General features: G+C 27.4%; 1 protein-coding gene across 1 annotated transcript; it reads right to left on the reverse strand.

Annotated features, from left to right (window-relative positions):
- Window positions 1-3,703: 3,703 nt before the first annotated feature.
- Window positions 3,704-9,568, reverse strand: LOC145054125 (putative CoA ligase CCL6). The gene is made up of 19 exons (XM_079002259.1): window positions 9,222-9,568; window positions 7,303-7,366; window positions 7,135-7,224; window positions 6,848-6,904; window positions 6,699-6,747; window positions 6,535-6,611; window positions 6,342-6,381; window positions 6,163-6,257; window positions 5,918-6,082; window positions 5,699-5,809; window positions 5,544-5,631; window positions 5,393-5,459; window positions 5,241-5,316; window positions 5,047-5,164; window positions 4,727-4,972; window positions 4,506-4,645; window positions 4,241-4,423; window positions 4,034-4,153; window positions 3,704-3,922 (listed from the first exon to the last, which is right to left on the reverse strand). The coding sequence occupies exons 1-19, from the start codon at window positions 9,365-9,367 to the stop codon at window positions 3,875-3,877; spliced, it is 1,980 nt and encodes a 659-aa protein (XP_078858385.1). The 5' UTR covers window positions 9,368-9,568; the 3' UTR covers window positions 3,704-3,874.
- Window positions 9,569-14,883: the final 5,315 nt, after the last annotated feature.

Raw genomic sequence — 14,883 nt, forward strand, 5'->3', positions numbered from 1 at the left:
GTTATCTTTATAAGTTATAACTTGCATATACTTATTTTTATCATATATGTAATAAATAATGATCATTTTTTTATACTTTTCTTGTATTTTATGTTTTTAAATAAAATGTTTTTTTTTCAAATTGTCAAATTATTTCAACTAATCTGGATAAGGTTCTTACGGACTAGTCCCTATTTTAATAGTAAATGAATAGGTTTAATATTCTTTTGCCAAATGTCATTCTAATATAACTTCTCATTAATCTTATGTCATGTGTCATGTAGATATATTATGCAACTCATTTCAAAATTCAAATTTATATTTTCTAATTATATGTTAAATTTAAAGTTATAATAACTTTAAAATTTTGATATATCTCTTAATTAATAATTTATTTAAAATGACTTCTTTATAATAACTTATTAATAATTATAAATTTTTATTATAAAAAATCAATTAATTTTATAACCGTGGTTCCACGGGTTATAAACTAGTATGCATACCTGCCTAGCTTGGATCTAAAATTAAGAGAAAAGTGATTTTGGAAGACCCTTTGTGAAAATGTAAATGTAATTATGTATCAAGGCCAACTAACACGCGAAGAACTCGAATTTGACGTATAGCTACATTGCCACGTACAAAGTGTTTGTCTATCTAGATGTGGTTGGTTTGTTAATGCTTAACCAATTTATGCAAAATAACACGTACTATTCGGTTATTATTATTTTTAGATAATCATTTTTCTAAAGTATAAGAGTAAATTACATGAATGGTTCCTATGGTTTGGGGTAATTTACTCATTTAGTCTCTAATTTATTTTTTTAACTCGGAAAGTCCTTATTGCTTGTTTTTGTTACGCGTTTGGTCCCTAATATTTGTTTTTGTTATGCGTTTAGTCTTTGTGTTACCTAAAATCAATGTTTTAAAAACCGGTTTGAACCGGCCGGTCGAACAGGTTGGACCGGAAACCAGGAGAGGGAGCGGTTCAACTATCACATGTTTTACGTTGATTTCTGAACCGCTTTGAACTGACTGATTTTTAGAAAAAACCGGTTGAACCAGTTAAACCGAATAAAAACACACGAAAAAAAAAACCATTTACATTATAAACTTTGGTGATTTTTTTCAAATCTATTTAGTTTTCTCTAAATAAAAACATATGGTAAGTGTTATAGATTCTTTTTGATGTGTTTGTATTCATCAAAAACTATATTTCGATTCAGTATTATACTTTATTTTCTTTTTGACTTTTATGGATTGATGTAAAACACTAAAACTTATGGTTAAGTATTATTTTAATGTATTTGGATTCATCTACAACTTATTTTTATGTGTATTTTTAATGTTTGAACTTGTAAACATCAAATTCATAATTTTTATATGTATGTATGTTTAGGAAAATAGAAAAAAACATGAAAAATATAAAAACTGATTCATCCGACGGTCGAACCGGTTGAACTAGGAACCGGTCACCATACCGGTTCAACTAAAAAGCCGGTTTTTAAAACATTGCCTAAAATGAGGGGGTTGGGTTGTGGTTGTGTTTATTTAAGTAAATTAAAAAATCAAGAGTAAAATAGTTTTTTTAGGTAAGACAGAGACCAAACGCATAACAAAAGCAAACAGTAGAGACCTTCCGTGTTAAAAAAATAAGTTAATGACCAAGCACGTAAATTATCTTAAACCGTAAGGACCATTCGTATAATTTACTCCGTATAAATATGACATATTTATTCATTTGAGACCATGATCTTCTAACTAGTACAACCAAAAGACTTCTCTCTCTCTCTCTCTCTCTCTCTCTCTCTCTCTCTCTCTCTATATATATATATATATATATATATATATATATATATATATATATATATATATATATATATATATATATAGAGGGTTAAATAATTATTGTGTGGTTGCAGGAACAATTAGAATTTTTAGAAAAATAAATCATTAATTAACTAATAAAGGGTAGTTTAGTCATTATATACATACAATTAATTATATTCCAAAATTATTATCCCTAAAATAATCGGTCAATTTCTCTTTTATATATATATATATATATATATATATATATATATATATATATATATATATATATATATATATATATAGATATATATATATATATAGAGGGTTAAATAATTATTGTGTGGTTGCAGGAACAATTAGAATTTTTAGAAAAATAAATCATTAATTAACTAATAAAGGATAGTTTAGTCATTATATACATACAATTAATTATATTCCAAAATTATTATCCCTAAAATAATCGGTCAATTTCCCTTATATATATATATATATATATATATATATATATATATATATATATATATATATATATATATATATATATATATATATATATATATATAGAGGGTTAAATAATTATTGTGTGGTTGCAGGAACAATTAGAATTTTTAGAAAAATAAATCATTAATTAACTAATAAAGGGTAGTTTAGTCATTATATACATACAATTAATTATATTCCAAAATTATTATCCCTAAAATAATCGGTCAATTTCTCTTATATATATATATATATATATATATATATATATATATATATATATATATATATATATATATATAGAGGGTTAAATAATTATTGTGTGGTTGCAGGAACAATTAGAATTTTTAGAAAAATAAATCATTAATTAACTAATAAAGGATAGTTTAGTCATTATATACATACAATTAATTATATTCCAAAATTATTATCCCTAAAATAATCGGTCAATTTCCCTTAAATCTCGTTGAATCTGAATAACCCTATCGTATGTCGTCTTCTATTATTCTTCCCATCCTAGTATCTTACTGACGATGGTTCAAATCTAGCCACAATTGAAGAACAAATGAGGGTCGGAATTGGCCCCTTTCGTCAGTGATGACGGCATCACAGCCAGGAGGACCGTCGACCTTCTTCCTCCACTTAATACCAAGTCGGCAGTCCGACTGTCATCACCATCATCCCCGCCTTCTACTCCGATCATCGTCATTTGCTCCTTGTTTTTTTGAACCACTTTGATGTTTCCTCAAAAATAAGTCAATCCTATTCTTCCGCCTCGGTCGCCTTCCTCCTATCGCCTGTGCCACTGTTGATTCCTCCGCCAAATACCAGCAACAGTCACCTCCAATACCACCCTCCACCAACGCCGCCGACATCCATCACCCCCTCGGTAAGTTTGAACTCAGAAAATCAATTTTATATCCTCCAAATTTCTGCAATCTATGATCTGCACAAATGGCTAAGGAAAAAAAAAATCTATTTTTTGGGTTTTGTTTTACTCGGTTTGATAAGAAAAAAAAAACAATTATGTGTTGTTATTCCTACAATTTAAAAGAAAAAAACATCTGTGTGTTTGTTTTGGTTTGGTGTTTGATCGTTGATATTTGATCTGTAATCTACATTGTGATTGCTCTTTGAGATATTTCTTGAGTGGGTGAAAATGAGTAGTTCTTGATCTCCCAAACAATCATTGGTGCTTTGTTTGACCAACAATGCATGCAAGCATATGTCTATAATTGAAATTATATTACTTTTTAATTATCTTATTTTTTTTATTATCATTATGTCATCCACCCCTTAAGTAGTACGAATTTAATTTATTAGTTATTTAGAGTTTTGCTATTCAATGTTCAGGCTAGAATATTACATTTTTTTTTTCTATGCGGATATTATGATCTACCGTTGAGGAATCTTAAAAATGGTGGATCTCATATGACAAAATGTAAATAGCCTTTATAATCTTTAATAATACAATATTACAAACCATATATATAGAGATTTCTACGTGACAAACATGTTCAAAAATAACGTATGAATTTACAATACACAAAACACGACCTGAACGTTGCTTTGAATGCCATGGATCCACCCACGTGTTTCAGTTTCATTTCTTAGATGTCTTCGCTTCACTATATAGTTGATCAATGCAATCCTACAGATAGACAAAAGAGTAAGTATCAAAACAAAAAAAAAACATTTCAATTTTGGACTAAACAAAGTAAAAATCAGAAACCACAGGGACCATTATGTAAATTAGAGATACCTTGTAATATTTTAGGAGCTGCTGCCTCTTCAGTTTAAAAGTGGGAGTTATCAATTCCCTTTCAAAGTCAAACGGAACTGGCTCCAAATGAACCGCTTTCAGCATCTCAAAACCACGAAGCTGTTTTGTGTACCCAATTTAGTTTATCATCTATCACCCAAAATAATAAAACAACAAATTTCATATTTAATTTAAAATTGAACTTACTTTATTTTTCTGAGCTTCAGAATTAAGCTCATCAAGGACATATTTTCTAACATTCGAGTTGTTACACAGCGACACAAAATCCCCTGATTCGCCATTCTTTTCTGCCCATTCTTCAATCGCCAATCTATCCGGCACCACAACACCAACTAGAAAAGATTCAAAACTATTTCCGTACACCCAAATCTGTCAAATCACAACAAATTTGTTAATGATTATTATATTTATACTATAACATTATAGTAGTAAGTAATAAATATTTACATACCGAGGTTACCAAGGGGCAACGTGAATACGTGCTTTCAATGTTTTCAACAGCAACATATTCCCCTTGTGACAACTTAAATATATTCTTTTTCCTGTCGATAATTTTCATTGCGCCATCAGGTTGCCATTCCCCAATATCACCTATAAATTGCAAAAAAAAAAAAAAAAAAAATCAAAATTTTGTACCTTTTAATAGTAAAAATAATTTTTAAATGTTTTTACCAGTATGGAACCAGCCGTCCACAAGAACAGAGTTGGTAAGATCCTCTCGCTTATGGTACCCTGAAAACAAAGTGTTTCCCCTCAAGCAAATTTCGCCACGTGGCACAGGGGCAAGAGCGTCATATCCCATTTCGGGCACTGATTCTAGCCGTGCTTCAATTGTGGTCATTGGGACACCAACGGTTCCGATCATGGAATGCACATTTGCTATGGAAGTAAAACATCCACCGCAACTTTCGGTAAGACCTGCCATTTTATAAATTTTTACAAAAAGTTAATTAATATATTTAATTATAAAAAATAAAAAAATATATACCAACCGTATCCTTGTGAGAGGACAGTGCAACATGTGACTCTTAAAAATTCCTCAACGTGTTGTGGTAAAGGTGCAGCTCCAGATAACATAAGACGAACACGTCCTCCAAACCCTTGTTTGATCTGGATTGGAATAATAAAATCATAAAAATTAAAACTTTAAACAAATAATTTAGTAAAAAAAACACTGGGATTTGACCTTATCGAAGACTAGCTTGTCCAGAAGAGGGGCGGATTTGTCTTGTTGGATACCCTTCTCAAGATTCCTCAATTTACTGTTAATTGTTTTTAAGTTACTCATATCAGAAGGAGGAAGATAATAAATGGAAAATGATGAAATGATGAACATACTAATTGTATGCAAAGTCGAATAATGCCTTTTTTACAGCACCACCGGTTGAAATCTTGGCCATTATACCTAAGAGTGATTTCAAAAATATAATTATGTAAAATAATGAATGATCTTGAAATTTTCAAAGGTAGTTTTTTTTTTTTTTTTTACCAGTGTAAATGCGGTCATAAACACGTGGAACACCACAAAATATGGTTGGTTGTAACACAAGAAGGTCCTCAATCAAATATCTGATATCCTGAAAAAAGTTGGATTGAAATTAGATTATGAAAGTATTATTATAAACAAATTAGATAAATTCTTACTCCTTGCCAAAACCCTATTGAGGAACCACTGTAGATGCAATATGTCTCCATTATCTGATCAAATATATGTGCTAATGGAAGAAAAGAGAAGTAGGTATCTTCTTCTGTGGCCTGCAATATAGGAGTAAAACATGAACACAAAATATTAAAGAGTCTGGTTATATACAAATGCAGAATTCAGAATTCTGTAAACATGGAAAATTTTGATTTGCAACTTACAGGTTTGTCTGTTTCTACAAGTAGTTGATGTACAGATAGGACTTCAGACATGAAAGTAGAGTTATTTAGTATGACCCCTTTTGGTTCTCCAGTTGTCCCACTTGTATACATTATTGTGCAAATGTCATTTTTATGTTTTGCAGGGAGTTCATCATCCAAGTTTCCCTGAAAATGATGAAAAAGATGTGATCATTATTTGAGTGATTGCTGGAAATTTCTGATTTAAGCAGAAATACAGTACTTACCATTGAAGTAAATTCTTCCCATGAGAAGCAATCAACACCTTGTTCCATGGCTTCCTTCTTTTGTGATCCAGAAACATTCCCAAAGCTCACAATAGCTTCAACAAGGACACAGACAGAACTTAGTCATTTTGAAAATGTACATAGATTCTTTGATGAATTGATTTGTGAAGTTAGCTTACTTTTTAGATTTGATGAGCAATTTGGAACACATGATAATACCTGCATGAATTATTTAAAACCAATCAATCAAGAAAGTGATAAGAACAAATGTCTGATAGACTTATAATAGGGAGGATGCTCCATATGTAAAGCTTATGTGCATATGTAATGCAATTAAGGAACTTGGATAAAGAAGATAAGAGTATAACTTACAGCAGCCAACTTGCTCTCTTGAACAAAAACTAGGGAAATTTCTGCATGGTTGATGATGTACTCAACTGCATTAGCACCTGTGGCAAGGATACTCAAATGATGTTTAGATTAATACAAATAAAATAGACCTCAAGTTTCATAAATAAAAAGACATGGAAGTGTACCAAGTGTGTCATATAGGGGCACATAGGTTATGCCATTGCAGTTACAAGCCTGTGAAAAGATGAACTCGACAAGATCATTTTTTGCCTCAAATGAAATTCACAATAGAAGAGTATGATTAAGAAGATATACCCTACTGATATAATCATACCTCCATCGAAATTATCCATTCGGGACTGTTAGTTCCATATATGCCGCATCGATCTCCCTAAATTCAAATTTGAGAAATTGAACAAAATCATACCAAACAAATCACTTTTGAAGACATGAGATTTAATCGATAAGGAAACGCTCAGAATTTTCAAATTAGGACACATCTCTCAACAGTCACTATGCTCTAGCATAAACGAATTTTTTTTTAATAAACCTCACAACTGTCTACTGTTTTAAAAATTAGATATATAAATAGATATAAAATTATCGAAGTCAGGAACTCACTGGATTAACAGATCGTGTTCGGATGGCGGATGCAATTTTGATAGCGGAATTGTAGGCATCTTGATATGATAGCCATGAATAACCACCGGCCTGTAAGAAATTGAATCCAATCATCATCTTCCATGGAGTTCATATATTCATACGCACGTAAATGGCGGATTTGCGTACCTTTCCATCGATGATTTGACGACGACCAAGCGCAGGGTTCTTTGGGTTTCTCTTAACTGACTCGCTGTAACCAATAACCAAAAGCTTTTAATATGATCATCTAAAACCTTCCGATTGCTTTCGATATTAAAAATCAAAGCAACGACTATTTGTAATAAAATCATGATGACATGAAAATATTCTTTGGATAACTTTTACACTATGAAATAATATACTATTTAATAAAAGGATTGTAACAAATAATAACAAATAATAACATATCTACTCTAATAAATAAATAATAAATCCTTCTTAATAAAATAAAATCTTTTTTACATACGTCTTCTTCTCCTTGAACACGTGTTATTTTCTAAAATTTTTGAATTTATATTTTCCACTTGTCATTTTATTAAATTAAATTTTCACATTTAATATGTAAGGTAATATATATATATATATATATATATATATATATATATATATATATATATATATATAAGGTATTTATTAGAAAGTGTTTATATATGTAATGTATTAAAGTCTCATTAATTTTAATAATTCAAAATTTTTCTCATTTTTTGTATAAATTCAAATTCTCAAATTGTTAAATTTTCATATTTAATTTTTTTTTAAATAAACTCATATAATAATACATGGGTCTCACATCTAGTATACTCTAATAAATGAAAGTTTTTTTTAAATAAACTCTAAAATTTTTAAATTTTTTATTTTCCACTTGTCATTTTATTGTATTTTTCATTTTATTAAATTAAAATTCCACATTTAATATGTAAGATAATATATATGTAAGGTATTTATTAGAAATGGATTATATATGTAATATATTCAATTCATTAAAGTTTCATTAATTTTAATAATTCAAAAAATTTCTCATTTTTCTTATAAATTCAAACTTTTCAAATTGTTAAAATTTTATATTTAATTTTTTTTTAATACACTTATATAATACATGGATCTCACAATTAGTATTCTAAGAAAATCATATTAATCAAGTTGTATAGAATTAACTAAGCATTATCCCATTTAAATAAAAATAATAAACTTTTTATAAATTTAAACTTTTTAACTGCTATTGCATCACTGTTAATCAATTATTTTGAATAAAAACATAATTAACAATTATGTACGGATGACTTTCAAAGCTGTTAGATTTAATTAATAACTTATAGTGATAAAAATATATCATGCTTAGAAATTTGTACGAAAAAACAGAATTTTGTTGAATTAGCCTTAATTAACTTTAATATTTTTACAATTAGTTATCTTAATTTTATTGTCCAAATCGCTTGAAAACGCCCATCACTTGGAACACACAACAAAAACCCACTATTTTTTGTCATTATGTTCTAAGTTGTCAAGAAAATGACGTTATTTAATGTTTTAAAACATACCATTTACTAACAACAGAAAACATTATGCTTCACTAACCTGTTTCTTAGATTAACAAATTAAAATATGTATTATGACGTTTAGTTAATTATTAAAACAAATTGGAAACGTACAAACAAAATCGTAACTGTTAATTATATTACTAGACCGGTGAGATCCTATCTTAATTGGAAACAAAAGTCAAACCGACCCGACGACCAATGTTTTTTCAAACTTCTATCAAACACAAAACAACTAAAATATTTTCTTTTTTCTTTTAAATTTCTAATGACTCGGAAGATCGATCATATATACTGCCATTAAAGTTATTCAAAATTTCTCCAATCGAAGATCATATCTCGTGAATGACGACAATACTGATAATAGCTATAGATCTTTTCCATAAATATTTATATGTAAAAATCCATATACATGCACATCTAAAATCACAATAAAAAATAAATAAATAAATAACGGGTTTTCAAGAACGATAGGGTTTTCAAGCATGAATGCATGATGAAAACCGATGAAACTGTAAAAAAATAAGTAACCTGAAGAAATCCCAGGGTGAGTCATAACCGGGAGGCAACTCCATGAGAGCATCCTTGGCGTAAATGCACCTGTACGCCGGACCTGCAGACGGCATTTCGCCGGCAGCCGGTCTTGAATCGTCAACTTTAATGGTGTAAACCGACATGTTTTCAGGCGGAGATGGAGGTGATGGGGAGATGAGTGAGTGGAGGGAGAAGTGGTTGTTAAAAGAGGAGGAAGAAATTAATTAAAGAAGGGGGCCGGGGTGGTGGTGGCTCAGCTGCATTATACAGCGGAGCTTTTATGACATGAGTCTCTCTTTAAAGCTTGCACTCTTCCTGCTAAGGATTCCCACTCATTTTCACGTAAATGGTATACAATCTTTAATGCTTCATCTACCACAAATATTAATATTAGTTTTCTTAAGGGATTATATCTCAAAATAATTGATAACTTTTTTTTACTACTAGAGTAAAATACAAATTCACAATAGATGTAATACTTGATGTGATGCGAATAATATATGGCTGTTTCAAAAAAAAAAAAAAAAAAAAAAACTTGTTGTGATGCGAATTTGATATGACAAACAAGCAACACCTATATAACAAAATTATATATATATATATATATATATATATATATATATATATATATATATATATATATATATATATATATATATATATATACTAGGTGTAAAACATATGTATTACATATTGATTAAGGAAATTAAAATATTAAAATGTAAATAGTAAATATTTTTTAAAATAAAATTTTAAAATAAAGAATAAAGAATCATATTGATTGCAATTTATTATAATATTTATTATATTTGATACTTATATATATATATATATATATATATATATATATATATATATATATATATATATATATATATATATTATGTGGCTTTTTAATTTTATTTAAAAAAACCATAAATTTACATGTGGATATTATTATTTAAAAAATATCAGAAAATGTTAAATATCAAAACTCATTAAAAATTGAGATGTGACAAAATTATTTTTATTTATTATAGTAGATTTATAATTGTTAATTAATTTGTTATCGACGGTAAATAAAGGGTTTTTTGATAACCTAGTTCAAATATAAATCATTTAACATTTGGTGCGTTTAATAGTCTTTTGAATTTTTGAATCGCCTCTAAACAGTTAAAAAAACTGTATATTTTTTTAGATCATTGAACGGTTAGAATCATTCAACGCTAAATAGTAAATAGTTCGGTTTTATATTAGTGAAATTAAGTTAAACTTATAGGAAAAGATTGTTTTGTTTTTCTCACCTTTTATTATGGATGAGCTACAACATTTTGTTTGGATTTCTTTATTCGCATCGACCGCTTGCCGCATCAGATGATCTCATGAGAAAAGATTGCTTACTACTCGTATATACTATTGATACGTATAATTTTCTTTTTTTAAAGATTATATTATAAAACGTTTCATGAAAAAACAATATATTTCTTTTCTTGCAGATATATGATATTCTTATTCATCATTGTTATTCCAGATAAGTTAATTATATAAATCTGGTTTACGATATTTCCTTTGATTATTCTTTCATGTGGATTGTTTATATTTTTCATAACTAATTAGGATAAGACTTTGAAATTTATATATGCTTAAGCCGGTCTTATAATTCTCAAAACCAAATTAGTGGTTGTTGTTTTATGCAATTTAATTACCAAAACGTATCTAAAACAAAGTTGTAATATTCTTTTATCATACATTAATTAGGCCATTGTTTTTGTCCATACATGCTACATGTAACATGTATTAACAAATATTTTAAAATTGATATTGTAACACCGATTAATCATGAAAATGAGAAATATAAATATTTCTCGGTCCACGTGCTCTTCATTAATTTTGGGTAGTTGAATCACCTTCATTAAATAAATACAACTTAAGTCTCAAATCCTAATACTATTTATTGTATAGTAAAATGTAAAATAATTACAAGAATCGTTTATGTGTTTTACCAAAAATTGTAATTAAGTTTATTTCAAAGTTTAAAAAATTCTTAATGTTAATGTCCTTGGATTTGTGTTTCATATGATAACTTTCTCGGTGACAATTGTACCCTTATGTGAATTTTTAATTATTATTTATTATTTAAACACTTACTAATCATATGGTAAACTACGAAAATGGTGTTTATGATTTACAAAATTTCACAATTCTAATCCATATTTGTATTTCGTTGCATGGAAATGTCGTTATGATTTTATTTTATTAGGGTTCTGGTCTTCAACCATCTAAAATGACTTTCTTATCGTTTTCTAAGTCCTAAGTCCGACCAATCATTATTGCCTTTGATAAACTCAAATTACATATTGAAAAGTCCTTACGATTTTATACTATTGATTAATTCAAATTACATACCGAAAAAGTCCTTATGGTTTATTAATTGGAAATTAATCTTTGTGCTTTGAAAAAATTACATACCGAAAAGTAAATTAAGAAACCTTAATGGCTAGGACATGATTCCCTTACGTTTTGTGTTCACCTTTTTTGGACTTCATGCACGTCACTCTCTTTGCTTTTACTTGTTTTTTTAGAATTGTTGCTAATGCCAATACGACATATAAGAGTGCATATCTTGTGTACCTAAAGAAACATAGAATTTATACGTATGCTTTAAGGAATTGTTAAATATATCAATGGCCTTTGTGTGTATATATATATATATATATATATATATATATATATATATATATATATATATATATATATATATATATATATATATATATATATATATATACATATATATATATATATATATATATATATATAGAGAGAGAGAGAGAGAGAGAGAGAGAGAGAGGAGGTTCAATTGAGAAAAAAAAAGGTTGAGAATGGGGGAATCATTCTCAGCCAATCATTTAATTAGCACCTTAACATAAAATACACGGTGACAAACTTGTAAATATGATATGATATCCTTCAATCACAGATACGTAACTGTGGATAATTTGATAACAATTCAAATTCATTACTACTCGATTGTTCATCATCCAAATTTCTTCTCCAAACTTCAACGATCATCCAAATTTCTTCAATTAAATCCTCGATCAACATCATCCAGTGTTAATCAATCATCCATCTTCGTCAAAAACACGTTCATCAACGTCATTCAACAGTAGACAAAAAAATTTTGTTTTTGGTTCTTTCAATCCAACCTTCAATTTTGCTTGAATACGAGCATATCTTCAACATCTACAATTAATTATACTCCCAGTGTCATTAGATCAACATCATCAATAATCAACAACAGCTTCACTTCATATCATTCATTCAACATCGATCATCAAACAAAATTTCGAAATTAAGGTTAGAAAAACATCAAATCATTTTTTTTTTTGAAAAATTTCATATAATTCTCTATCAATCTACTATTTTGTAAGTTTTAAATAGTCAAAGTATCATGTTTTTAGCATTTTTGAAAAAGCTTACTTGTATGCACTCCAACTGTTTGATGAAATGCATAAATTAAATTACCACATTATATTCACATATGAATATGTTTTCGCATCTTAATCAGTATATGATTATTAAAACACAAAACAAATATATAATTTTATATGTTATTCATATGTGAATAACATATAAAAATTATATATATTTGTGAATATACCTTGTAATATTCATATGTTAATATTCTGTGTAATATTCATATGTGAATAAATTATGTAATATTCACATATGAATATATCATCTAATATTCATAAGTGAATATATTATCTAATACTTACAATTGATAATATTATGTAATATTCACAAGTGAATGCATCGTTTAATATTTAAATATGAATATATTGTATCATATTCACAAGTGTATATACTATATATTATTCATATGTGAATATACTGTATAATATTCATGAATGAATATACCATGCAATATTTAGATGTGACTAGAATGTGTAATATTCACAAGTAAATATACTATATAATATTCACATGTAAATCTACCATATAATATTCATATATGAATATACTATGTAATATTCATTTGTGAATATACCATGTAATATCACATGTATATATACAATATAAACAACATATATCATATAATATTCACATATGATTATACATTCATGTGTGAATATATCATGTGATAATTAGAATGTGATAAATCGCTATTATTATGAACTAAAAGTATATTTTTAACATTTTTTATGTGTATTCACATGTTTTTCAGGTATCGTTATAACTCAATAAAAGAATAACATTTCAATCAATGGTTTGTTCATATCCTGGTGGTTGACGATTGGTTGACGTAATTGAGAAGATATCATTGACGAAGACAATATGTTTTTATATTCACGTGTAAATGGTATACAATTTAATATATTCTTTATTTTGATCATGTTAAATTCAAATGCAAATGATATTCATTAACCAATACAATGTTGTTTGTCTTAGTATAATGTTGATTTTACATGTAAAATAATATTGTTACAATATACAAAAAAAAATATTCACAAACCAATTCTTATAGTGTATTGTTTATTTTTATATATAAAGGTTGTATTCACAAAATAAATAAATATACATGTATAGTTTATTCACATAAATACAAATAACAGATTACAATGATGTTTTTACTAGTGGGATAGAAGTTAGTAACATCAACAGTAAAAATGTCGTAATGATTTCTAAACTTTATTCATATATGAATACATAGCATGTCATGATGATGTCATCACTAGTAGGAATGAAAATTTAGTGACATCATCAAAACAGTTTGCCGCAATGAAGTTTAGTCTCGGAATTGGACGAAATTCGCATATTTGATGTAAAATGATGCGATTTACAAAACTCACCGCTTCGCTGTGACGTACGGTATTTTTTGGCTCAAAATGACGTTTTTCTATTTTTATAATTTTCCGAAAAAAAAAGTTATCATTTATTCACAAATGAATATAACATTAATAAAAATATATATGCTTATATAATTATTTTATTAACCTAAAAAGATTAGTTGTATGTGAATAAATATATATTCTTATCAAATACTTTTTTTATCTTTAACTTTATATATTTTGTAGTCCTCGGTTTTATTGACATATTTATTCATTTGTGAATAATACATATATATTCACATTTGATTATTACATGTATATTCATTTGTGAATATTACATATGTTCACACGCAGATATAATTTTTATATGTTATTCACATATGAATTACAAACTTGCTTAGGACCTTAAAAAAATGTTTTTTTTTCGAAAAAAATACATTATCATTTATGAATATTACTTGTATTCATTTGTGAATATTACATGTATTTGCATGTGAAAATAATTTTTATATGTTATTCACATATGAATTACATAGTTACTTTGTATTTTTAAAAGACATACATTGATTCTCGTGTAAAGACATATTCACTTGTGAATATTACGTGATATATTTAGTTTATGCATTTCATCGAACAGTTGGCGTGCAAATAAATTAACTCATATAATTATGGTAAAAAAATTAACAATTGAAGCCAATAATTACAACACAAATCAAATCCTATCAAAATTGATCAATAATCAGTAGGTTTAGATCAAAATTTGTGAAATTTTTTATGAAAAACTTCGTTTTTCAAGCCTGAAAATCGATTTAAAAAAAAATCTTCAAATATATGGTTATCTTGATGCA

Source organism: Lactuca serriola, chromosome 5, assembly GCF_051521515.1.
Source record: "Lactuca serriola cultivar US96UC23 chromosome 5, Lser_US96UC23_V15, whole genome shotgun sequence".
Lineage (NCBI taxonomy): Eukaryota > Viridiplantae > Streptophyta > Magnoliopsida > Asterales > Asteraceae > Lactuca > Lactuca serriola.

Coding starts and splice junctions, on each gene's coding strand:
- LOC145054125 (XM_079002259.1), bottom strand. CDS start 9,367: ATGTCGGTTTACACCATTAAAGTTGACGATTCAAGACCGGCTGCCGGC. Junction 6,083..6,162: donor GGGAAGAATTTACTTCAATG/GTAAGTACTGTA, acceptor CATCATTTTCAG/GGAAACTTGGATGATGAACT. Junction 4,424..4,505: donor GTTGCCCCTTGGTAACCTCG/GTATGTAAATAT, acceptor GTGATTTGACAG/ATTTGGGTGTACGGAAATAG.